General features: G+C 34.9%; 1 protein-coding gene across 1 annotated transcript in view; it reads right to left on the bottom strand.

Moving 5' to 3' along the window:
- Window positions 1-8,484: 8,484 nt before the first annotated feature.
- The window catches only part of IPMK (inositol polyphosphate multikinase), a 43,390-nt gene continuing 24,598 nt past the window's right edge, over window positions 8,485-27,276 (bottom strand). Inside the window, exons 4-6 of the mRNA XM_080823474.1 lie at window positions 23,912-24,084; window positions 11,242-11,323; window positions 8,485-9,745 (exon numbers count right to left, since the gene is read on the bottom strand). Coding sequence (XP_080679600.1) covers window positions 9,123-9,745; window positions 11,242-11,323; window positions 23,912-24,084 — 878 coding nt within the window. The 3' untranslated portion in view covers window positions 8,485-9,122. The remainder of the gene's footprint in view (window positions 9,746-11,241; window positions 11,324-23,911; window positions 24,085-27,276) is intronic.

The following is a 27,276-nucleotide window of genomic DNA, read 5'->3' as shown; positions in this document are numbered from 1 at the left end:
CTGGATCCCAGGACTCCAGGATCATGACCTGAGCTGAAGGCAGGTGCTTAACAGACTGAGCCAGCCAGGTGCCCCTGAATATCATATTTCTAAGACTCAAATACTTGAGCCCTTTTGTAAAAGCAAGGTCTCTACAAAAGCTATAAAAGAAAAATAAAGATCAAACAGCCAGGAAAAGCTACATAGCATGTATTTGTGTAGTTACTGAGCAAAATGTCTGATTTTGCTCAGTAACTACACCCTATTTGATGTTATACAGAATTACTAAAAACCTAGAAACTGGAAATTAAGGATAAAATCCCTGACTGCTTTGGATAAGTAGAGAGATGTTGTTATTCTTAAAAGAAGACTTGTTAATTTTATTTTCCCCAAGAAATATATTCAGAACATACTAAAAGGGTAAAAACCATAATAGTATCTCCTCCTGGAAAAATGAGAAATTCATAGAAAAGAGAAATTATGAAATAAACATTCTTCCTAATAATTTTCACCCTCAGGGGCACCTGGGTGGCTCAGTGGGTTAAGCCTTTGCCTTTGGTTCAGGTCATGATCCCAGAGTACTGGGATTAAGCCCCACATCATGCTCTCTGCTCAGCAGGAAGCCTGCTTTCCCCTCTCTCTCTGCCTGCCTCTCTGCCTCTTGTGAGCTCTCTGTCAAATAAATATATAAAATCTTAAAAAAAAAATTTCACCCTCAGTGGTATATTATATACTAATAATAGAAAAAAATAGTAGGGAGAAAATGAAAACTAAAATCTAGCTAAACTAACAATAAAACAGTACATTCAAGTTCAAATAATATTTTAAAGTAGGCTTTGCACCTAAAAACTGAACCAAAAGTACTTGTTCAATTTAAAAAAAAAAATAGTTTCGGGGCGCCTGGGTGGCTCAGTGGATTAAAGCCTCTGGCTCAGGTCATGATCCCAGGGTCCTGGGATCAAGCCCCGCATCGCATCGGGCTCTCTGCTCAGCGGGGAGCCTGCTTCCTCCTCTTCTCTCTCTGCCTGCCTCTCTGCCTACTTGTAATCTCTGTCAATTAAATAAATAAAATCTTTAAAAAAAAAAAAAAGTTTCCCAACTGGATAACAGTATCTACAATATGTAATAGAAAGTAACATGTCTTTCGCATAATTTTTGTCATAGAAACGTAAGTTTATGTACACTTGAAAGAAAGTTGACATTCAAGTCATCACCAAGGTACTGCATTAAGATTGCTTAGGATACCATGTGGTATTACTCAGCCATCAAAAAGAATGAAATCTTGCCATCTGCAAGGACATGGACCAAGCTAAATAGTATTATGCTAAGTGAAGTAAGTCAGAGAAAGACAAATAGCATATTTCACTCATAAGCGGAACTTTTTAAAGATTTTATTTATTTGAGAGCAGAAAGAGAGATCATGAGTGGAGGGAGGGGTAGAGGGAATGGGAGAAGCAGACGCCCTGCTGAGCAGGGAGCCCGATGCGGGGCTACATCTCTGGAATCCAGGGTCATGACCTGAGCCAAAGGCAGCCACTTAACTGACTGAACCACCCAGGCACCTCTATATGTAGAATTTAAGAAACAATGAACATGGCGGGGGGTGGGGGGGCGGGGAGGCAAACCAAAAAACACTCTCCTAACTATAGAGAACAAATCAATAGTTACTGGAGGTGAGACTGATGGGAGGATGTGTTAAACAGGTGATGGGGATTAAGGAGAGCTCTTGCAATGAGCACCTGGTGTTGTATGTAAGTGATGAATCACTAAATTCTCCACTCGAAACTAGTATTACACTGTATGTTAATTAACTTGAGTTTAAGTAAAAACTTCGGGGGGAAAAAAAAAGATCGCTTAAAGTATCAAACCATTCCCCAAATAACATATTATTACAAACTGAGGATGGCAACATTGTGAGACTACCTAGAAGGTTCTACCTAGGGGAGGTAAAGTGTGGGAACCTGGATGAAATCTTTAAAAAAGGGAAAACAAACGAGATTTTAAAATTTGCACACACTGTTTATCCTGCTGCCTCTGTTCTGATCAACGGATCATTCTTACGGAATGCCCACATTGTCCACTTGATCTGACATTGCTGCCTGATGAAAACATAGACCATGATAAGCCAAGACATTATTTTGGTGTCCTATATGATTTGGTCTGAGTTTGGAGCATGTGGTTGATTGCATCATGCCCTTCCGTAGCTGCCCACACTAACTGGATTTGGCAGTAATAGCAAACTTGACACAAACAAGCTTGAAACCTGTTTGCATGTTTCAGCATCTTCTCTTGGACTCCCACAACTACCAAAAGAAAATGCTGGGGCTAGCCTGATGAAAGAAGGTTAAGACATGTCATCCCAGCCATCCTAGACTAGCTCACAACCCACCCCACTCCCAGCCCCCAACTCAGCTGACCTGACAGCTGACTGTAGAAACATGAGTAAATCTAGCCAAGATCAGCAGAATCACCCAACTGACTTGCAAATCCATACAAATAATAAAGGACAATTGTTAAGCCACCTACATTTTAGGGTGCTATGCAGCAATCATGCTGACAGAGTGGTCAGGCTAGCCCATTACTGAGATTGGTCTCTCTGCCTCTGGCATGACCTGGATGGGTTAGAGTTGACCGTAATAGCGAGTAGAAAATGGAAGTTAAGACTGATGAGAACTAAAAGTTACGGTTTCTTTACAAACTCACAAAAATAAAGATACTCTTTGAACTGGATCAAAGCCCTATAAACTATAAAATCAGCCTATTTACCTTAAACTTACAATCTTAAAAATGTTTGAGGTGATACTGTTCATTCTTCCATAGATAACAAGTGTCCACATGATGCTTCCACATTCACCATCTTTTTTGTGCCCATCCCAAAGCACTTTGTCAAATTATATTAGTTTAATAAATAACAATTTTAAAAGACCTTCCTTTATGCCCAGGTGGCGCAGTCGGTTGAGCATCCAACTCTAGATATGGGCTCAGGTCATGACCTTAGGATTGTGAGATGGACCCCACATTGGGCTTCACAGTCTAAAATTCTCTGCCTGCATGCCACACTCTTTAAAAATAGGGTGTGGTGCATAAACACTGAAAAGAAATTGAAAAAAAAAAAAAGGGCACTTGTGATCAGCCAAAAAAAAAAAAAAACCAAAACCCTTAAAAAAAAAAAAAAGACCTTCCTAACTTCTTTTAGAAACATATAGACTCAAAAAACATCTCAGAGTATCCAAACCAATTGTACCACATCATTTCTCCCTAAAGCAAGTACAATGTAATTAACAAGCATATGCAGACTGTTTTCTTCAGTTGGCAAAGTAGGTATCGTTCACACATGTGAAAAGCTAACAGCTGCAAATAGAAAAAAAAAAAAAAAAAAGATTAGTCTATTATTACAGGAGCCCTAAGACCTGGAGGAGGAAAGTTTAATGGCCTGACATAGCAGATGAACTTTTCTTCTATTCAAGAATGGACAGTATTAACTTGAGCCATTACTGGCTGTTATTTTCTCTCATTCTTTCTCAGCACTCTCCCTGGCTTTCAAATTGCTCTGGTTGCTTGGATAAAAGTGATCCAAGTTCTACGGCACATTCTACACCGAAAGAACTTTTTGAAAATCTTGCTACTAAGGAGTGGTCGGCCCATGGGCCAGGAGCATCACAGACCCCATCTAGGCCTGCTGAATCAGAATCTGCATTTTCAATGAAATCCTCAGGTGATTATTTTCACTTACTTTATTTCAGCTTTTACTTAGTTCTTACAGTTAGCTGTAACTAGGGGACTACAGCAATGGGATTCTGTTATTCTCAGCAGTTAGGCAGCCAGTCTTAGAAACTACTTCACACAGTATTGCTCCTTCCCATGGTTCACAGTAGCAGGCATAAAAGAGGAATGCCCTCTAGCTTTCAGGAGCCTTGACTCACAATTGCAATGAGGCTATGAATCCCTTCTTCCTCTTGCATTTTATCAGAACTGACTCCTCTCTTTCACAGCCCTGCTGGATATTGGTTAAGTATCAGTCATACCCCAATAATATTTTACTCCATATTTATATTGTTTTTCCTTTCTACCAGATAGTACATATCTTGAGAACATGTACTGAATCTCTTATGCAGCTTTTCAAAATCTCCAAAGCCAAATATGGTGCCTAATATAGGACAGGCATTTGATATACCCTCTCTTTTTAATTAATCAATGAAAATAATTAGGTCACTGATTAAGTAGCTGATTCACAAAACTTCAAATACAGGCAAAACTATCTTACCCACTTCTGAGGTTTTACAATTGCAATATATATATTTTCACAGCCAAGTCAGTTTGTTCTCCTGTTTTCCACTTCTCCTACAAGGTTGATTCCAAAGATTTTAGTACATCTCATAGAAAAATATTCAGGCAAAAAAGTTTACATTTTTTTCGTTTGCAATGCATTTTTTTTTTATGTTACTAGTTTGTCTTAATCATCCTTGAATCCTTCATGATTCCTGTAGTTTCTGGTACATAACATGCACTCAAATATTTGTTGAATGGGTATGTTATTTTTAAATTACCATGAGTTTGTTAGCATAATACAATTAATGAAGAAAGCTCCAATTGCAAAACATTTTAATAGGTTGTCAAATATACAGTTATTAGAATTATCTAAATATCACTTATAAAAATCGGTATATCACATTAGATGATTCTATAAAATAAAAACACAAATCACACATTGACAATAACCCCTGCAGTCCAAGTCCAAATACCCCCCATCAATACTACAAATTACAAACACATTAAAAAAAAGACATTGTGTAGACATTTAAACCAAAGTAACTTTGACTACACTAAATACATTCATTCATCAAGTAAAATAAATTTAGCATAGTCACTAATACAATTTTAGGTGCAATTTCACATGCTTTCATAAATCTTCCAGTACAACTCCCTATAGTAAAGTGTCTTTGTGCACACCAATTTCATTTATACGCAGGTGCATTACTATTTGAAACTATTTCACTTCATAATTAAACTTACTAACAGATTGTAAGTGAACACCAGGCCAAAATATAACCCCATGATGACAAAGTTTAACAATTAAAACTTTTAAAAGTATATTCTAATTTAATCACACAAATGCTATTTCCTCTTATTAGACACTATCAACATAAGTAACAATTTAAACATCAAAAAACAGAGACTCCAACCTTCCTAAAATATTAACAAGCATTTTAAGTAACAATACAATCACTCTGTAAGTCAAAAATTTCATATTCATTGCCAAATTTAAAATACCAGTGGTTTGAAGATGAGACTGAGGTCTAAAGTACTTGTATGAAATTGTAAAATACAATTTTAAAAATGTGCAGTAATTTGCTTGTGAATATGTAATGGAATGCTTTTCACAGTAATGTTCTGTTAAAACACTACTCTAAATGGACAGCCTAAAAATAAACGTACCTTTACCAGCAAAAAAAGTGAAAAATTAAGGCCTTTTTATCCTATCTATAATTACTACCTGAACTCAAGAGTCAAAGAGAGGTTATAATGCTGCAAGTATTATTTTTCACCCAACATATTGTCAGTTGCTTCATCTCAGCTCAATAATCATTACCTTATCTTTCCACAAACTCAAATGCTAGTTAGCTTCACTATTGATAATGCATATTTTTCTGTATCTCTCTTTTAATTAAGTCCCCAGACCCACCCCATCCAGACAGAATGCAGACAATGGTTAGGGCTTTGTCTGAACTGCATATTCAGGGCCAAAAATGCTGGGCACATGGTAGACATCTGATAAATATTTTTGAATGAATTAAGAAGCCTGACCTATAGGCAACTCTACTTGTCTTCCCAAAGCATTGACAGACAATTGCTACCTCTTTACATGATCAAATTGACATTTTTTTTTTTAAAACAAATTGCTGTCTAGGCTATAAAAATATTGCAGGATGTAGTGGAATGATAACTGAGGCTACAATCATATCAAATCAAGGTTAAAGGCACTGAATAAGAAAGATTATTACAAAGCATTGTAAACAATTTTAAGAGCAAATCAAGTTTTAAAGTATCAAATGTCTAACTGCTAAGAGAGTACTAAAATGATGACAGTGTTTTAAAAACAGTAATTTCTCTAATTTCACAAATAAAATTGTTTCATACCATTTTCTTTCATTTTTTCTACAATATTCCAAATCCTAGAAACAAAAGTTTTCAGTTGCATGAAATATGAAAATTACAACTGAAATATCTCTGAAAATTAATCCCTTTTTCTTAAGTTATATTATCAATGTATAGATATTATAGAGATAATATGAAGAACACTGCCTTAGAAATCATAAAATAGTAAATTATACTGAAAATCAGAAAAAAAGTTCTTATTCAGTTTAACACAATCTAAAGCCCCATAATAGCAAATTGTAGTGTAAAGAGGAATACTAAGTATGATCTTTCTAGACATATAAAACAAAGAATAATGAATACTGAGTTGAAAATACCACAAAGCTCCATGTTAGAGCCACTTAATATACACATTTTCACAACTGTTTCTTGAAAAACTATTTAGATAAAATATTTAGCATTTATCAATTTTTAATTTATTTGAATCTACGCAACTTCTATCCATATTAAAATATTAGTGTAAATACTTTATTATAAAACTATTATACAATTTAAATTTTTATTAGAGAAATGTATTATTATACTATCCACAATCTCTTAAAGTCCTTTTCATGAGTGCATTCCATAAGAAATACACTAAAATCATTATTTATGTTTCCTAGGGGGAAAAAAACCCTATGATAATCCTATTAACCCAAACTATATCCTTATTATGCTTATTTCTTAAACATGTACATGTTTAAATATGGTTGGTGAATAGTGATCATTCTTCCCCGCAGTGGTAAATTTCAGCATAATGTTAAATGGCTAGACATAATGTTAAACTGGGCTAAACAGTAGAATATTCACATGTCGATTACATAAACAGATACTTCCTCTGTGATATGTAAGCTTACTTATAAAGTAACATAAAATGGGCATTGGATAATAGTGATAAAAATGTAAACAAACAATTAAATGTTAATCCCTTCCCTGAAAAACAAACGATAAAAGCGCTTTTTGTTTTATTAAAACAAAACCAAGATTATCTACTCTATCAAAAAGGTAAGACACTGATTTTTCCAAAACTGTATTTCCAAATATGGATAAAGAAAATCTAGAAAGCTGATTCACACTTTATTGAGCTAAAATGTGCAAAAGTCTGATAATACTTAGATTTATTAAATTTACTGTACATAGACCGATACCATCCCTTACAAAAAAACTCTTGTTAAAAGACTCAAATTATTAATTATCTGAGCTTATTAAGACTTACTGAACTACTGTCCAAATAAGAACAACAACAACAGAAGTCTATACTGTAGGAGAAAAAAGGTAAAATTAAAAATTTTTTGACTATTTATGAGTATTTGAAATTTATCTCCCCCCAAAAAGCTATAGCCAATACCCATTTAGGCAGTAAGAAAAATATGAAGTCTCTACGAAAAATACTTATACTGAGTCTAAAAAAAAAATTTTTTTGCTCTAACAAAATGTATATGAATTTTAAAGTATTTCAGGTTTAATAGATTTACCAAATATTGAATCATAGAGCATTTGGTACTTCTGTCTGTGCTCAGATATTTGCAAAGTATGCTTAGAGATAAAGATAAAATTGTGATACTTTCCTCCACACCAAAAAAAGCTGCTTAGATTTAAAACTTTAATTTGTAATTCTAGGGGGAAAAAGAGGGAAAAGTCCAACAGCCCACAAATCTAAAACATTTTTCAGGAATATGGCAAAACTGTTAACTACTTAGATGTGTTATTAGTAAGTCAAAGTACAATTAATGCTTTCATAAACAGCTAACATATTTGTAAATCCTTTTTCAATAACTGTTTTTTTAAAAGGTGGTAAATGTGAAATGCAGCTAATACTTAAAAATCTCATTTTTCCAGGAAAAATAGCATTCTCCCCACCTATCACAAAATTAAATCATAATTTCTCTCTGGAATAGGGTATAAAACTGTTTGAGTAAGAGTGACACAGAAGCATGGATTTAGATATGCACCAAACTCATAGAGATGCACTAATTTACATAGTACTTTTGATAATACAATACTTGATGGTATCCTTCACTGCTTACTAAAATTCTGAGAAGCACTTTTTTGGCAACATATATTTATACTACTGTTGAACTAAATGGGGACATATAAATACATGAATTTTAAATGAGAAAATTCTCAAGCTATTTAAAGGAGAAATAAGACAAAGCTCCAATCATCTACCTTTTGAAGCTGCATTTAGAGCAAAAGGTATTATATGGTTTATAGCACTTTTCAAATGTAGTAAATATATATTCCAATTTTCACATCAATGAAAGATTTTAAAAGAAAACCATTTTGTTCCTTGCAAATAACTTATTTCTTCTCCTAACCCTGAAGAGAATTAGTGACCTTAATTTCAAGATTTTTGTTGTTCTTGCTGTTGAATTATCTTTCTCATGAAGTATAATATATTGAAATATGCATTTTAATGGAAACTAAAGAGAAAATCTGCTTTTGGAATGCAATAATTCTAAATCGCTTTACTAAGAAGCACCTTTTGATATGCTGGTCTGAACTTTTAACATAAAACCTAAACAGTACTTAATTGTTCTGAAGTAGAATTTTCTCCAGTTTTAATGACTTCATACATAGTAATACCAAGGACATCAACCTGTGCTTTCTAGATTTTTAAAAGTGTTCCATTAATTTAATGAGTTTAGATATGGCTCATTGTCAAGGTTCAGTGGACAGAGATTTCATGACAAATTGGCTACAGAAAGCTAAATAAACTCTTAATGACTGAATAATGGTTTGCATCTTGGTTCAGCCAGATGTTTAAGCCATGTACCACCACATTCCCTGCTTAAGATTCCTAAGTTTCTTTATTCTTCATAGTTTTCTAATGAGCAAATAATTAGTTTTCCTGAGTAAGATTATAAAAAAGATAACCCTCCTACCAAAAGTATAAAGACAAAATGTAGACTCACAATATAAATTTTTTACATAGCTTTACAAGTACAGAGATATTGACTGCTGCTCTTATGATTGCCCCATCCCTTACAAAGACCGCAGCAAAGGATTCAATTGTCTAAAATACTTTGCAGTACAGTAATTAAATGCTTCAGCCCATAAACATATCCCTCATCTATTGAGTTGCTAGGGAACACATGAGCAAAATCTATCATGCGCACTTCTGCTTCTGAAATCTCTTGGCAACCAGTGGGAAGATGATAGAAAACTTTTTCCAGTTGGGAAAGTACATTTCCATTTAAATGTTCCTGTGACATGCTTTTCCACCCATTGTCTTGCTCTATATTTTCAACTTTCAATGAAGTCTGACTGTGATGCCTTTTTGAACACATTTTTCTGTGACGAGCATACATCTTGGACAGGCTTTTGCCTACTGAAGCATCTATTTTTCCATTCTCTGTGGAATTTAACACATGAAAGTTATTATTGTACTCTAGAACATCTGTGTCTGACAGTTGCCCTTTGGACAAAAGTTTTTCTACCAAAGTTCTGTCATTCGATTTTGTACTAATTGGCCGAGATGAACCTTCATAAACAAACAGTAATGAACTTGCATAAAAATTAAGCTGCTTCTGATTTTCAAACCACTGCAGAATATTCTCAATCTTCTGAATACTGGCAGCAACAGCATCTTTTCTTAAGCAGAATCCATTATGAAAAAACCTGGAGACTCCTATAAACAGGAAAATATTAGGAAAATGAAATTATGAACTAGCTATCACATGGGAAATAAACTCATCTTAAATACAATTCTTCAATTTCTTCCTATCACCCCTTGCAATTAGCTGAACAGGTAAAATTCTAGTCAGACATAGAAACCTGAACCTCAACATAATTTTTAGTGAAGATTCTCTTATTAGAAAATGACACTTATGTAAAGTGAAACATACTATTTAGATTAAAAAAATTATTACACAAAGACTGGTAGTTTAGTTCTCTCTATATATATATTGTCTTAAGGAATGTGATTCCAAGATTTGCTTCATTTGCCAGTTTGAGGGATTTATTTTTAATATGATTACTTGTTTGTTAGAATCACATTCAAGAGCTAATCTAAAACCTAGGGTCAAATCACAACTACTTGTAATGGCAACAACGGCCCATTACCAAAATACCAAATCATAACTATAATAAATTCTTTCTGTTCTTAATAATATTGATTAAATCAGTCTTCACAAAAGTTAAGCTCACTTTGGGGATCAAAGCTCCTCCACGTTGAATATGTTATTCAAAATTGAGACTTTTACGTGTTGTAAACTATCAGATTATTAAGCCTCTTTTCACGTTGTTTATGCCTATTTTATCATATTTGAGAATTTATGGGTATATATAACTTGATTTCTGCTTTTAAATAGTTTGTTCCCCCACTATGGATAGAAATTGCTAAAAACGTATACTCACATTAGCCTGCAAAATATTTTAACAAAGAGCCAATCTGAGTATTATCCTGCTATTGGTTAAGTAAAACCAAGGCAAATACTGTTAAGATCACACTGTGTATGTTTGTCTTCTACATATAAAATTAAAATTTTTTTTCAAACTACACTACACATAAGCTCTTTCCCATCTTAGGCAAAGCTAAGAATAAAGTTTTTAATAGAATATTATTTCCAGAAATCTATTAGGGTATCGTTGCTTTTGTAATAGCTCGGCTATAACTATTTTAGAGGCATGTATGTTAACAGGCTTTAAACTACTTCTAATGCCATTTATTTTTACTATGTGGTTCTAGAAGCTTATAATATACAGCTAAATTAGACATGGGAGATTTTGATAAAAATACATTACATACAGCAATATACATCTTAAAGTCTCTTATGTAAAAAGCAGTTTTAATACACTATGATTTACACACTAGGATTTGAAAGACAACCTCTAGTTTCAGGACTTGAACTATATGGCTGGTTCACAGATGTTCATTATTTTTTAATGTATAATAAGAAATGAACTAAAATAAAAGAAGGCACTCATGGATTCATAGTTTTGGTGTATTACAAACTAGGGATTATGAATAATCCAACTGTGTAAATTTAAGGGTTTACATTTATTTATTATGGATCGAATCATTATACCATCATTATACCAAAGAACTGAGACCGAAATTATTTTAGAATTATTTTGATAACTGTGCAGTAATAGAAGTATTGAAATAAGTTTTTCAATCCATACCATCTTTTAGAGTTTCTTTTGTTAAGCTTCTTCCATAGTGCTGATTTTGTGTCTCATAGCTGTCAGAATGAACATGGTAAACCTGTGAGAAAAAGCACTGAATATTAAAAACTAATCGTCCTTGACCATGTGGGGTTTACCTAACAATGCAATGATAGTTAAGGATGGGAAGATCTACTCATATTTCATTCTAATAGACTCAAGAAGAAAAAAATTCTATCGTATCAATGGATGCTGAAAAGCCATCTAAAAAATTTATATCCTCTATTGATGAAAACTCTTTAAAAGGACTGATAAATATTTCCAATATGAAAGAATTATCAACATCAATCCACCAAAAGTTAGCCTTGAGTTTAAAAAGGAAATAAGGGAACCCTCCTACACTGCTGGTGGGAATGCAAGCTGGTGCAACCACTCTGGAAAACAGTGTGGAGGTTCCTCAAAAAACTGAAAATAGAGCTACCCTATGACCCAGCAATTGCACTACTGGGTATATATCCTAAAGATACAAACGTGGTGCTCCGAAGGGGCACGTGCACCCGAATGTTTATAGCAGCAATGTCCACAATAGCCAAACTGTGGAAAGAGCCTAGATGTCCATCAACAGATGAATGGATAAAGAAGATGTGGTATATATACACAATGGAATACTATGAAGCCATCAAAAGACATGAAATCTTGCCATTTGTGACGACGTGGATGGAATTAGAGGGTATTATGCTTAGTGAAATAAGTCAATCGGAGAAAGACAACTATCATATGATCTCTTTGATATGAGGAAGTGGAGATGCAAGGCGGGGGGGGGTTTGGGGGGGGTAGGAAAAGAAAAAATGAAAAGATGGGATTGGGAGGGAGACAAACCATAAAAGACTCAATCTCAAAAAACAGACTGAGGGTTGCTGGGGGGAGGGGGGATGGGAGAGGGTGGTGGGGAAATGGACATTGGGGAGGGTATGTGCTATGATGAGTGCTGTGAAATGTGTAAACCTGGCGATTCACAGACCTGTACCCCTGGGGATAAAAATACATTATATGTTTATTAAAATAAAAAAATTTAAAAAAAAAAAGGAAATAAGGGAACATCTGTCCTAAAATACAAGAAGCTTTTAGAAAAAGTATTCTACCATAATTTTTTTTAATCATCTATCTAATATCGTTCTGGAATTTCTAGCAAATATAGACAAGAGAAAGGGTATAATAATTTGGAAAGAAGGAGATAAAAATATTACTCTTCATAGATAATAATTGTGTATTGGAAAATCAACTGAAAAGCTAATACAAACAATAAGAACTTGAAATGGTTACTGAGTACAAATTGGTACCCAGAAATAAGCTTTCATATTTACAAATAACCAGTTAGAAAATATAATGGAAGACCCTATTTACCAATGCAACAACAAAGAAATAAACTAAATAAGTGTAAGTCTATATAAAGATATCTTTAAAACACTCTTAAGACATACAAATGCACCCCCATTGTTCTCAGAATGGAAACTCAGCATCATAAAGGTATTAATTTAACTTAAACTTAAATTAACAATTTAATTTACTTAAATCAACAACTAAATCAACTTACTACTACTTAAATCAACTAATGTGAGATTATAATAAAACAACTTTTTTTTAACCATATAAACTAATTCTGAAATTCATATTAAAAAAAACAAGAATAGGCAGTAAAAATCCAAATAAGAATAACGAGGGACTAGCCTTGCCATCCTACTAGATATTAAAATATGTTTATATTTTCCAGCTTTATCGAGGAACGTATGCGAAATATAATTATACATAGTGTACGTGATTATTTGCTACACATACACACTGTATAATGATTACTAAGATCAAGATAATTAACATGTGCGTCACCTCAGGGTTAACTCATTTTTTGTGCATGTGTGGTGAGAAGGCTTAAGAGCTACTCTCAGTCAATTTCAAGTACACAGTACTGTATTATTAACTAGAGTTACCAGGCTATACCTCAGGTCCTCAGAACTTATCCTGTAACTGGAAGTCTGTACCCTTTGACATACATCTCCTCATTTCTGCACTGCCCCTCAAACCTCTAGGAGCCACCATTCTAATCTGTTTCCATGAAACTGGTTTCTTTCTCTTTTTTTTTTTTTTTTGGTTCACGTGTAAGTGGTACCACACATCATTTGTCTTTCTTTGTCTGGTTTATTTCACTCAGCGAAATGCCCTTCAGGTTCATCCATACTGTTGCACAGTAGGACTACCTTCTTTCTTGTGGTTGAATAATATTCTATTGTGTGTGTATATATACAAACTACATCTTCTTTACCCATTCATCTGTATGTGTACTGTTTCCATATCTTAGCCATCGCTAATAATGCTGCAATAAACATGGGAGTTCAGATATCTCTAAGACACTGATTTCATTAAAACATATCTTCGGAATCAAATACATGAGAAGTTTGTGAGAACAGTATTTTGAATCAGTAGAAAAAGATGGATAACTTATTAAGTAATGATAGTGTCTTCAGGTAGTGATCTGGAAAAAAATAAGTTGTATTTACACCTTATACAAGGATAAAGTCCAAATATATCAAATATCAAAATGCACAAAATGAAATGATAAAAGTATCCCCACAAAGATGGAAGAATAACTGATACTAGGGAAGGCATGTCTAAACAGAACTCAGAAATTTCCTTCATACACAGTATGTTTTAAAAAATGTTCATAGTGTTTTTGCCAAGCAGAAATCAAAAGACAAATAGACACAGAGAAAAAGTATTTAAAATTTATATAATGAACAAAGGGCATGATTACTCTTAGGGGAAAAAATGAAAAAAGGATCTGAATAGTTCACATAAATCAGCTCTCAAACACAAGGGGAGCAGAGCCCTCCCCCAAATCGTGAAAAATCAAGTGTCCTGAACTTTGCCAAATGTCTCCCTGGAGCAAAACTGCCCCTGGTTCAAAACTACTGCTCCCTATCAGGAAGACTGCCAATATCTACCAAAATTACAAATGCATATAAGCCTAGCAATTCTCCTCTAGGAACTTGTCCCATAAATATGCTTGCATACTGGTGAAATGAGGTAGGCCTCTATTTATTCATTTGTAACATTATTTGTAATAGCAAAAGACTGGAAACAAAGGGAGCTGGTTAAATCATGGTGTAATAACACTGTACCACTGTGGAGAGATCTTTATGATATGTTAAATGGAAAAAAAAAAAGTAATATACAAAACCGTGTTCAAAGTAGGTTTTTTGATAAAAGAACACATATATGCAGTATTTGTATATGTTAAAAATATCTCTGGAAGGATACACTGGAGAGAAAATAATAACATCCTATGTGGAAGGTGACTTCTCACTGTATGTTTCTACAATTTTTGGAGTTTGAAGCATACAATAATGTACCTACTCAAATTTTAAATAAATATATACATTTTAAAGATTTATTTATTTTTGAGAGAGAGACAGAGCATGCACAAGTGGGCGGAGGGGCAGAGGGAGAAAATCTCAACCAGACTCCCCGCTGAGTGCAGAGTCCCACCTGAGCTGAAACCAAGAGTCACATGTTAAACCAGCTGAGCTATCCAGGCACTCCTTAAATATTTTTAAGAAGTATTAAGAATATATTGATTTGGGGGCACCTGGTTGGCTCAGTGGGTTAAAGCCTCTGCCTTCGGCTCAGGTCATGATCCCAGGGTCTGGGATCGAGCCCCGCATCAGGCTCTCTGCTCAGTGGGGAGCCTGCTTCCCTTCCTCTCTCTCTGCCTGCCTCTCTGCCTACTCTGTCTGTGATCTCTGTCTGTCAAATAAATAAATAAAATCTTAAAAAAAAAAAGAACATATTGATTTGGGAATTGATATTTCAAACCTTTTAGTCTGTTATAGCTAATTACCATCTATTTCAAATGCTGTACTTAACTGAAAAAAGTTCAATTACAATCATGTTTTTAAACACATACACATACTGCCTACTAAAGTAATATAATTTGGGGTGCCTGGGTGGCTCAGCTAGTTAAGTGACTGCCTTTGGCTCAGGTCATGATCCCAGGGTCCTGGGATCGAGCCCTGCATCAGGTTCCCTGCTCAGTGGGAAGCCTGCTTCTCCCTCTCCCTCTGCTGCTCTGACTGCTTATGCTCTCTTGCTCTCTCTGCCAAGTAAATAAATAAAATCCTTAAAAAAAATATATATATATATATATATATAATTTATCTTGAGCAAAGTGTTACTATGAATGGAAGAAGGCACTTTATAAACATCAAAAATTACATTTGGCTATAGGAAATATTATTTTTATAAGAACAGTTAAGTATATCCAAAATGTGTTTTAAAATAACCACTCATGTTCTCTATACACATAAACAGGTTTAAAAGAGGATTCTTGAAAAAAAATAATAAATTAATTAATTAAATAAAAAAGAATTTCCAACATGATAGAGGTGTTAGCTAATCTAATGCTAAGGTGGTAATCATATTGCAATATATAAATGTATCAAATCAACATGTTTATACCTTAAAATTACGCAATGTTATATGTCAATTATATTGCAATAAAAAAGGATGAAATTGAGAAAATTAATAATCTGAATAGATCAATGCAAAAAATGAGAATTTTCAAATTTTCAAGTACATAGTTATGTGAACCATAAACTAGAAAATGTACAAAAAACCCATGATTTTCAAAATAAAAACTATTCTACTTATTCAAGGGTATATTATCTGAGCTAAATTGTATTTCACATATAAGAATCTACATTTCACACACAGACTAAAGTTAAATAGTTTCAGTGGAACTCCTTTACTGATCTTCTCTTTTCCTCTATTTCTATTTTACAGTTAACACTGGAATGGAAAGAGAATTTCTCCATCTCTACTCTCTGTCTCTACTGACTGCCCAGTCTTGGTCAGCAGCAAAGATACTTGTAAATCAAAAGTTACACACCAATCTTGAGAACATCTAAACATGTAGAAAAGAAAAAAGTTTAATGGAAAGGAAAGCTGGGAGACATGAGCAGGGCAGAATAACAAGCAAACAGGCAAAAGCTGGGGAGTCTGGCTGGCTCCGTCAGTGGAGCATGTGACTGACCCTTAATCTCACAGTTGTGAGTTTAAGCTCTATGTTGGGCGTGGAGCCCACTTAAAAACAAAAACAAAAAAACAAGCAAAAGCAAGTTCTAGCCCTTCCTGGATCATATTTCACCATATGAGTTGCTCATTTTATGTGAACTTAAATGTGGAGCAAACAAATAAAATATCTTTAGCAAAACACCTTTCCTATTAAGTCAATTCAAGATGTAAAAGGTTACTATCATCATATTATAAAGAAAAAAAGATAGAGTCTGATCTTTAGATAATGTGATCAATAAGTACCAAAAGAGAAGAATCATTTCCCCAATTAACTAGGAATCAGTGATTAAGAAAAGATACTTCCCTTCAAAAGTATTTCTTTGTCAAAACTTTAAGTTGTTGCCAAAAATACACTGGAACATCTGAAAATTAAATCATTTAAAATCTTGAATTCTATGATTTAAAGAAATTTCAGGTAAATTTCTAGACACTGTATTTTAATTACTTTTGGCTAATAAATATAATAAATCCCTGTAATTACATCTTGGTTTCAGAATCAATACAAAACTGGAAAATTAAACAAGAATGTATATAATAGTCAATCCATAAGGACACTATTTAAAAACACCAGTATGTCCTAAAGGAGGTTACTTCTCTTAAATCTAACACTTTAAGATAATATACACCCCACCTATCTATATATAGTATGTTCCAATCACCTTAAACTCCTGTCTGACAATACACACTACTTCTTAATTTTTTTACTTTCCCTTGTTGCCAGTTCAAAAGATAGATATCTCTTGCTTTTCAAAAGTTTGTGTAACACCACTTCACTTTCACAAAAGAACTACATTAGTATCTGTTTTTCCTAACCAAAAGAGGTCCAAAGAGGATTTTCATTTCTATAAAGAAAGGCAAAAAGTGAAAATAGTGTTCAGCCTTTGTTTGGAGGTAACTGTTATAGAGGCAACATGAATCCCAGCAGCAAGAGCAGCACCACCAAACTCCTTCACAGCGAACTGCAGTCAGCATTCCAGCATCAGGATGCCATACCTTTGAACTGTGAGTATCTGTGCTTTACATGATGAATTTTGTGCATCCATTAGCAAGATGGAGTCTATGGTATCAGAAGAGCCTGAGGGGTTATTTCTTGGGTGTGGGAAAACTCAAAACTTTTCCATATAAATTAATGGTAACTGAGTTTTCACTTGAGGCCGTGTTAGATCACAAAAAGTTTCACAGGAGCACTCTACTTTCAGAGAGCATGGAAAAATTGTACCATCTTTTCTAAAGTCACGCTATATCGCTCCTTTCTTGACTCCCTTGCTCTTATTGCTCTTATAGGCTCTACTCTGTTTCTACCTATTTTGTAACACATATCTCAATAAATCTTGTTATTAAATCAATGAGTCTTTTCAAGTTTTTTTTTTTCATTTTTTAAGTTATCTCTACACCAACATGGGGCTCGAACTCACAATCCTGAAACAAGAGTTGTGTATACCACCGAGCCAGTCAAGCACCTGAAAATTAATTTTTTAAACCTTTTTTTCTTTTTTAAATTAAATTTTAGTTAGTTAACATAGAATGCAATATTGGTTTCTGTAGTAGAATTCAGTTATTTATCACTTATATACAATGCCCACTGCTTATCACATCAAGTGCCCTCTTTAATACCCATCACCCATCTAGCCCACCCCCCACCTACCTCCCTCCATCAACCCTGTTTATTCTCTACCATTTAGAGTCTCTTATGGTTTGTTTCCTTCTCTCCTTCATTGTTTCCCCCTTCACATATGTTCATCTGTCTTCTTTCTTAAATTTCACATGAATGAGATCATATGGTATTTGTCTTTCTCTGACTTACTTCACTTAGCATACTACATCTTAGCTACATCCATGTCATTGCAAATGGCAAGATTTCATTTTTCTTCAGTCTTATCATCCACATCATCTTGGGATCGATGAAATATAGTATAATTACTAAAAGTCATTAAAAGTAAAGAATTCCTAGGGGCACCTGTGTGGCTCAGTCGGTTAAGTGTCCAACTCTTGCTTTTGGTTCAGGTCATGACCTCAGGGTCGTGAGACTGAGCCCTGTGTCAGACTTTGTGCTGGAGTGGAGCCTGCTTAAGATTCTCTCTCTCTGAAAGGGGAACCCTTCTACACTGCTGGTGGGAATGCAAGCTGGTGCAATCACTCTGGAAAACAGCATGGAGGTTCCTCAAAAAGTTGAAAATAGAGCTACCCTACGACCCAGCAATTGTACTATTGGATATTTACCCTAAAGATACAAATGTAGTGATCCGAAGGGGCACGTGCACTTGAATGTTTATAACAGCAATGTCCACAATAGCCAAACTATGGAAAGAACCTCGATGTCCATCAACAGATGAATGGATAAAGAAGGTGTGGTATATATATACAATGTAATACTATGCAGCCATCGAAAGAAATGAAATCTTGCCATTTGTGACAACGTGGATGGAACTAGAGGGTATTATGCTGAGCGAAATAAGTCAATCAGAGAAAGACAACTATCATATGATCTCCCTGATATGAGGAAGTGGAGATGCAATGTAGGGGACTTGGGGGGGTAGGAAAAGAATAAATGAAACAAGATGGGATCGGGAGGGAGACAAACCATAAGAGACTCTTAATGTCACAAAACAAACTGAGGGTGGCCGGGGGGTGGGGGGCAGGGAGAGTGTGGTGGGGCTATGGACATTGGGTAGGGTATGTGCTATGGTGAGTGCTGTGAAGTGTGTAAACCTGGTGATTCACAGACCTGTACCCCTGGGACTAATAATACATTATATATTAATTAAAAAAAAAAAGATTCTCTCTCTCCCCCCTGCTCCTCCCCCTCTCTTAAATAAATAAATAAATAAAATTTAAACAAATAAATATAAAAAAAGAAAGATCCTAAATCAGCATTGAAAACTGGCAAGTTATTCTGCCCGCAAAACCTCTTCTACTACTGGCTGAACAGAGCAGAAAAATATTTAAATATATTTTTGAATATTTGATATTTGGTAAATTTCAAGTCTAGTCAGTGATAAGAAGGGATTTTTTCTGTTTGTCTGTTTAGAGGCATGACTTTCCTGGAGGGAAATTTTTAAACATTAGAGTATTAATTGCACATATCTCTATGATAATTCTGTTTTCATTTCCTTGAATATATGCCCAGAAGTAGAACTGCTGGATCATGTGCTGGTTATATTTTTTAATTTTTTGAGGAACCTCCATACTGTTTTCCATAGTAGCTATACCCAATTTACATTCCACACATTCGAACTATTCAAAGTTCTAGTGGCTTGATGCTGAGATGCTGAGTATAATTCCCAGAAGAGTGTTAATTCCCTTTTTTCCATATTCTGGGCAATTCTTGTTATCTCTTGTCTTTCTGATATTAGCCATTCTAACAGGTGTGAAGTAATTGTCATTGTGGTCTTGATTTGTGTTTCCCTGAGATTAGTGATGCTGAGAACCTTTTGATGTTCCTGTTGGCTATTTGGATGTTTTCCTTGGAAAAATCTCTACGTAGTTCCTCTGCCCATTTTTTTAATTAGATTTTTTTTATCTATTAAATTGTGCTTCAAAGGAACTGTCAAGAAAGTGAAGGTGAGAAAATATTTGCAAATCATATCTCATCAGGTATTTGTATAAAACTCATTAATAAAAAGACAACTATCCCAATTTAAAAACGGCCAAAGGATCCGAAAAGACATTTCTCCAAAGAAGATACACAAATAAATGGTCAATAAACACATGAAAAGATGCTTAACATTTCCACTAGGGAAATGTAAATCAAAACCATATTGAGATACCACTTCACACCCATTAGGATGGCGATTGTATTAAATTGTATGAGTACTTTATATATTTTAGATACTAACCCCATATCAAATATATATGATTTGCAAATATTTTTTTTGGAACCACACTGTCTATTAAGGTAGCCTTGGAGTAAGCTTTGAAGTCAGAAATTGTGACAGCTCTAATGTTATTCTTCCTTTTTTCAAGACTGTTTTGACTAATTCTGGGTCCTCCTTAAATTTACACTTGAATTTTAGAATAAAGTTGTAATTGTCAGTTGCTGAAAAAAAAAAATGCCAGTTTGGATTTTGGTGAGGATCATACTGGATCAATTTGTGTTCCTGTTATTTTTGTTCTCATAACTTCCTTTATACAGTAGCAAACATATTGTTTAATTAGGATGACGATGGTTAAAAAAAAAGAAGACAGTAATGAGTGTTGGGCAAGGATGTGAAGAAATTGGAACCTTCACAACATCATTTGTAGATATGTAAAATGGTGCAGGAACTTTGGAAAAACACTTTGGCAGTTTCTTAACAAGTTAAATTTAACCACAGGACCTACCAATTTCAAACTCAGAAATCTATCCGAAAGAAATAAAAACATGCATGTGTAAAAAACTTGTACACTGATGTTCATAATAGCATTAATAATAGCCATAAAATGGAAATAACCCAATGTCTATCAATAAATGAGTGGATATGGGACGCCTGGGTTGCTCAGTCAGGTAAGCATTGCCTTCATTATGATCCCGAGGGTCCTGGAATCGAGTCCAGCATCGGGTTCCTTGCTCAGCAGGGAGCATTTCTCCCTCTGCCTGCTGCTCCCCCTGCTTGTGTGCTCTCTCTCTGACAAATAAATGAATAATATCTTTTAAAAAACTGAATGAATGGATAAAGAAAATGTGGCATATATGGACACTGAAATATTTAGCAATAAAAAGGAATATAATACTGATCTATGCCACAACATGGATGAACTTTTAAAAACATTAAGTGAAAGAATCCAGTCACAAAAGACCACCTATTATATTGTACAATTCCATTCATATGAAATGTCCAGAAGAAGCAAATCTATAGGGATAGAAAGTAGATCACAGTTGCCTAAGGCTAGGGGGAGTTGAAAGACTGGAAGAAAAAGAGGGGCGACTGCTAGTCGGTATGATATTTCTTTTGAGGGTGAAGAAAATATTCTCAAGTTGAATGTGTTGATGGTTGCCCAACTCCATAAATATACTAAAACCAGGACGCCTGGGTGGCTCAGTTGATTAAGCAGCTGCCTTTGGCTCAGGTCATGATCCCAGCGTCCTGGGATCGAGTCCCACATCAGGCTCCTTGCTTGGCAGGGAGCCTGCTTCTCTCTCTGTCTCTGCCTGCAACTCTGTCTGCCTGTGCTCGCTCTCGCTCTCTCTCTTACAAATAAATAAATAAAATCTTTAAAAAAAAATACTAAAACCAATGAATCATATCATATATTTAAATAAGTGAATTGAAGGATATGTAAATTGTATCTCAAAAAGTTATTAAAAAAATACAAACAAGAACTACTTGTCTGGGGAAACCACATATCCCAAGAATGCTAAATCACACAATGTCTTATTTATCCTGTATATGTACCCCAAGGGTAATGGAAACCCACTGAAGAATTTTTAAATAGGGTAATGTCCTAATTAGATCTGTCTTTTGCAATGTTTGATGAAGACACTGGAAGAGAGCAAAACCGAACTTGAGAGATCAGTTAAGACTAGAGTCTGGAAAGGGATAATGGGACTCAAGAGACATTTGGGAATTAAGATCAATAGAACTGATGAATGGTTCTGAGATGTGATAGTACTACAAGTTTTTTGCTTTGTAAAACTGTATGTATGGTGATGCCATTTACTGGGATAGGGAATAATAGAGATGTTACTATTGTTGTGGTTGTTAGTTTGCAAGAAGGATGTGTGTCAGTTTTTAATGTAGTCATTGTAGACGTCTTTACATTATCCAAGTAAAGGTCAGATTAGGAGGGCAAAGATAAACCAGAGGTAGAAGATACACATTGGGTTTAACCAGTGTAAGTGAAAATGAACCATTTAAGAACAAAAGACACTGCTCAGGAAGAAACAAAGAAAAACGAGGGAGTAAAATGGAACTGAGCAGAATACCTCAACATTTAAAGAGTAAACAGAAAAAAATGAGCTGGTAAATAAGACAACAAAGTGGTCTTAGGAAACAGCCAAGAGAGGGTGTCATGAACACTAAGAGGAAAAGTTTCAAGCATGACTTAGATAGCACTGAAAGTTGCTTTTCAAAGTAAAGTAAAGTGAATAATGAAAAAATGTCATTTGGACCTAGTAACAATGAAGATCGTTAAGGTCTTTAGGGGCCTTAGAGAGGAGCAAACTGGAGGGATGATCAAACAGAAGCCAGACTGGAGTAGGTTTAATATTGAGTGGAGGGGCGCCTGGGTGGCTCAGTCCTGTAAGTGTCTGACTCTTGATTTTGGCTCAGGTCATGATCTCAGGGTCATGAGATCGAGCCCTGCGTCAGGCTCCATGCTTATTTCTTGTTTGTTTTAACATTATTCCATTACCTTTTTTTTCTTTACCATATAACCATATTTAATTATAGTATTCTAAAATGAAATAACTGCACATTTTTTGGTTTTATTTATAACCAGAATACCAAATTCAACTGTGCTATTATTACCATCACATTAACAATTCATCTATAATACTTCTGTATTACAGTTTAAAAGTCAGAAGGAACACCTATACATATATCATCTTACATGATGAGTTTCAAAACTACCCACTATACTTATATAGGTAAACAATCATTTATCATATATCCAAATTTTGCCTCCACACATCTAGAAGGCATACTGTTTATTTAGAGAATTTTATTCCACATTACTTCTGAACTGTGGCATACTGTTTGCAAAGATGGCTTCAACAATCCTTCCATCCTTGTGTGCACTACCATTTATATTGTGACTTCTCCATTCCCACTATCAGAATTGAAGTCTATTTCTTTTCCTTATCAATATGGGCTGGCCCTTTATTTGCCAGGCTGGCCCTGTGATATCCTCTGTCCTACAGATATCACATCAAATGACTTCCTAATGTAAATTTCAAGAGACCTTATAGCTCTCACTCTTGCCTTCTTGGAATATGAAGAAGCTCCAGCGAGCTTTCTGGAACATGAGAGATCACAGAGAGAAAGGCCCAGCCAACAGTATGATCTCCCAGACATGACAGCGAGGTCATTTTAGACCATCTACCCCTAGCTGAGTCATCAAATGAACATAGGCATATGAGGGACCTAACTGAGATCAGCAAATTGTCTACTTGAGTCCAACTCAAACTTTCAACCTACAGAATCATGAGCAAATAAAACAACTGTTTTAAAATACAGCCTGAAGAAATAACGTAATTTTTAATTTTCTTTTTCTATTTTAAAAACACAGAAAAAAATGAATATATAAACTTACCACTTTTCTCACAGAAAAATCATGAGTAATTTTCACTTTTACTTATCACATTATTTTGCACCTAAACTTAAGCTTCTTTAAAACAAAATTATCAGAGTCAGAGTCTTATGGTTCAGCCATTCATTCATTAATTACCTACTATGTGTCAGAATAACTCCAGACACTGACCATCTATTAGTGAACAAAGGAGATTAAAATCTCCACCCGCACTGGGGAGATATGGATAACCCAAATCCAAAATATATTATCTTCTAATATATAAGTATTATAATAACATCTATATTTTCCAAGGGAAGAACATGTAAAGAGAAATGTTACTAATAATCACTCTTACCCTCATGCCAAGCACCAAGAACCCAATCTCTTCCATTAACGGGTACTTGCTGACCTGTTGCTTAATCTTCTCAGATGAGGCAAAAGGATCATAACTCTTTCGCCCTATCTTTACATCCATTATACAGGGCTTATTAAATTTATGGGTCACATCTTCCAGTTTTAAGTATAAATCTGTTATTAAAGAAAAACCTTAATTAGTAATAGGAAAACATATTACTACCCAAATAACTTCCACAGGAAAACAAAATGAGAAAATCTTAAAACTGAGAAAAAAGTTAAAATAAAACCAGAGTCAATAATTATTATTACTCCAACTGAAAGAAGAAGAAAAAATTGACCAACAAATCTATAACAAATCTATAATATATCTCTGCGATATAAAAATCACAGAGAAACTCTTGCAGGAAGTGATCAAATTAATATTCAATCATAAGCAAAACGATGAAATAGATATAAGGTTTCTAAGGACATTAAAATGAGATTATTTCAAAAGCTTTTTCAGAATGCATTCCCTTTTTTTTTTTTTAGGATTTATTTGCCAGAGAGAGAGAGAGAGTACACACAAGCAGGCAGAGAGGCAGGCAGAGGCAGCGAGAGAAGCAGGCTCCCTGCTGAGCAAGGAGCCCGATGCGGGACTCGATCCCAGGACCCTGGGATCATGACCTGAGCCGAAGGCAGCGGCTTAACCAACTGAGCCACCCAGGCATCCCTGCATTCCCCTTTTTAATACATTTTATGTCATCTGTGCTTCAGCAGATCTCTTAGTATTTTAATAATTCTTAAAAATCTTCATTTAAAATTAATAGTAGGAATAAATCCTTCCCACAGAGTACACAACAGAAGCATAGTTTAAGAAAGTAAACCTAGGGACGCCTGGGTGGCTCAGTTGGTTAAGCGGCTGTCTTCGGCTCGGGTCATGACCCCAGCGACCTGGGATCGAGTCCCACATTGGGCTCCGTGCTTGGCAGGGAGCCTGCTTCACCCTCTGCCTCTGCCTGCCACTCTGTCTGCCTGTGCTCGCTCTCTCTCTGACTAATAAATAAATAAAATCTTAAAAAAAAAAAAAAAAGAAAGTAAATCTATCTGGGGTGCCTAGTTGGCTCAGTCGTTAAGTGTCTGCCTTTCACTCAGGTCATGATCTCAGGGTCTTGGGATGGAGCCCTGCACAGGGTTCCAAGCTCAGCAGGAAGCCTGCTTCTCCCCTCTCCCACTCCCCGTGCTTGTGTTCCCTCTCTTGCTGTGTCTGTCTCTGTCAAATAAATAAATAAAATCATTAAAAAGAAGGTAAATCTATCTACATTATGGTCACTGCCAAATATACATTCTATTCTTACTAGTCTCAAAAGAAAAAAGTATTTTGTTTTTTTAGAATATAAGCATTCATCAAAAAGTTCATCTGTAAACTACTTTGGAATCCTGCATATATCTTCCCACAGAAAACTACTATAAATGGAGATTCAAGTAAAAAATTATAAAAGTTCTAGTTACTAAATACTGTAACTGAACTAATTACAGCTTAGCTTGAAAGTAAAGTCTAGGTACAGAGGGAAGATAGGAAAGAAATTCTTTACTTGATGAAAGCATCTTTCCAAAGTTCTGACTGCGATCCTAACTTTCAGTTATGGATATGTGAAGCATTTCTCCTAAAAACTTTTTCTCAAAAACAGAAAAGATTTTATCTGCTTTTTACTAAGTAGCAAAGTTAGAGAAGATATGTATTTTTTATGAATAAAAGGCTACCAGAGAAAAAAGACTTGCCCTATTTTCCTTTACCTTGACCCACACCAAGCATAGTTATTAAATTACAACAAAGAAGGCTGTGTTGAACTAAAAATGAGAACAATCCTCGTAGAGCTTGTGAAAGTTTTAAGCCCCTCAGATTCAAGGGGCATAAATCTTTTCCTTGAAAGGATAAGAAATAGGGGCGCCTGGGTGGCTCACTGGGTTAAAGCCTCTGCCTTCGGCTCAGGTCATGATCTCAGGGTCCTGGGATTGGGCCCTGCATCGGGCTCTCTGCTTGGCAGGGAGCCTGCTTCCCCCCTTCTCTCTGCCTGCCTTTCTGCCTTCTTGTGGTCTCTGTCAAATAAATAATAAAATAAAATCTTAAAAAAAAAAAAAGAAAGGATAAGAAATAAAGAGGTAAGTTTCATCCCCTAGTAAAAGGAAGATGGGGGCAAGGTCATGATTTTGTAGAACCAGGTGAAGTCAAGCCCAAATATGACAAAAAACTATAGCCTAAGAAACCAGCACTGGCACAGAGGAAGAAGTAGGACACATTTTAAAAAAGGACTCTCACAAACAGACATGTTCAGTAAGAGAAAACAAAAGGTCTGGACACAGACACTGGATTGTTGACAATGAAAAGTAAGGGCACTGTGGGAATATCCTGATCAAGAAATTGGAACCCACCCAAGATTCTGTGCTTTCAAAGATAACCACAGGATGGGATGAGAAGATGGGGGAAGAAAGCAGCACAGAACAGTCCCCTTTGTATTCTCTCCTCTCATCTCCAGCTACCTTGAGTGAAAGTAAAGGAAACATATCCATCCTTTTGCTACAGCTATGTAAAAATTTCAGTAACAAGGTTTATATTTCAAATATCAGAAAAGACTAATTAGAACCTAATACAGTAAATCCCTGACACACACAAGTGTATCAATACTTTCTGTAACTCAAAGAGACCCCAAAAGTCTTGAGGAGAGTATAAAGATAGTGTGTGAACTTAGCTAACTGTCATAGCATCTTTATCTCAGTGTAGGATTATTATTTTCTACTTGCCAATTTGGCAGTGATTAAAAACAAACAATAAACAGTTTCTTATAATAATTAGAGATGACAGAAGCAAGAGTAGATTACAAACCATAATATAAAATCTCTATTTCCTCCTCCCCTCTTTGGAAGGAGGAAAATACAAATGCAAATCCTATATATAGTAGGAATACAATAAATGTTTGCTGAATGAATGAATGTTTGCCTTTCTCATTCCTACTGCCCAGTGGGACTTTGGATTTGGCCTTACTAACACTGTAATAACTGAGTCATTCCTTCAGTAAACAGGCCTGAGCATCTTGGGTTTTATTTGACATGTATTTCAACTAGCCAAATGTGTTTTTCTTTACTTTACTTTCAGGTTCTTGATATGGGATATATGACTCAAATTACCAAACAACTGCTAGAATATTATTAACCTTAAATTAATAACTTTTTAAAAATTTTTTAATTTTTTTATAAACATATAATGTATTATTAGCCCCAAGGGTAAGTTAATAACTCTTAAATTAAAACCTGCTGAGTTGGCTTAGTGTTTTTCTTTTAGTTTCCTGGCCTTTTTTTTTTTTTTTTTTTTTGGTAAGTGAAACTAAG

This window comes from Martes martes (assembly GCF_963455335.1).
Source record: "Martes martes genome assembly, chromosome: 14".
Classification (NCBI taxonomy): Eukaryota; Metazoa; Chordata; class Mammalia; order Carnivora; family Mustelidae; genus Martes; species Martes martes.
Note: the sequence above shows the minus strand (reverse complement) of the source record. Positions and strands in the feature narration are given on the sequence as shown.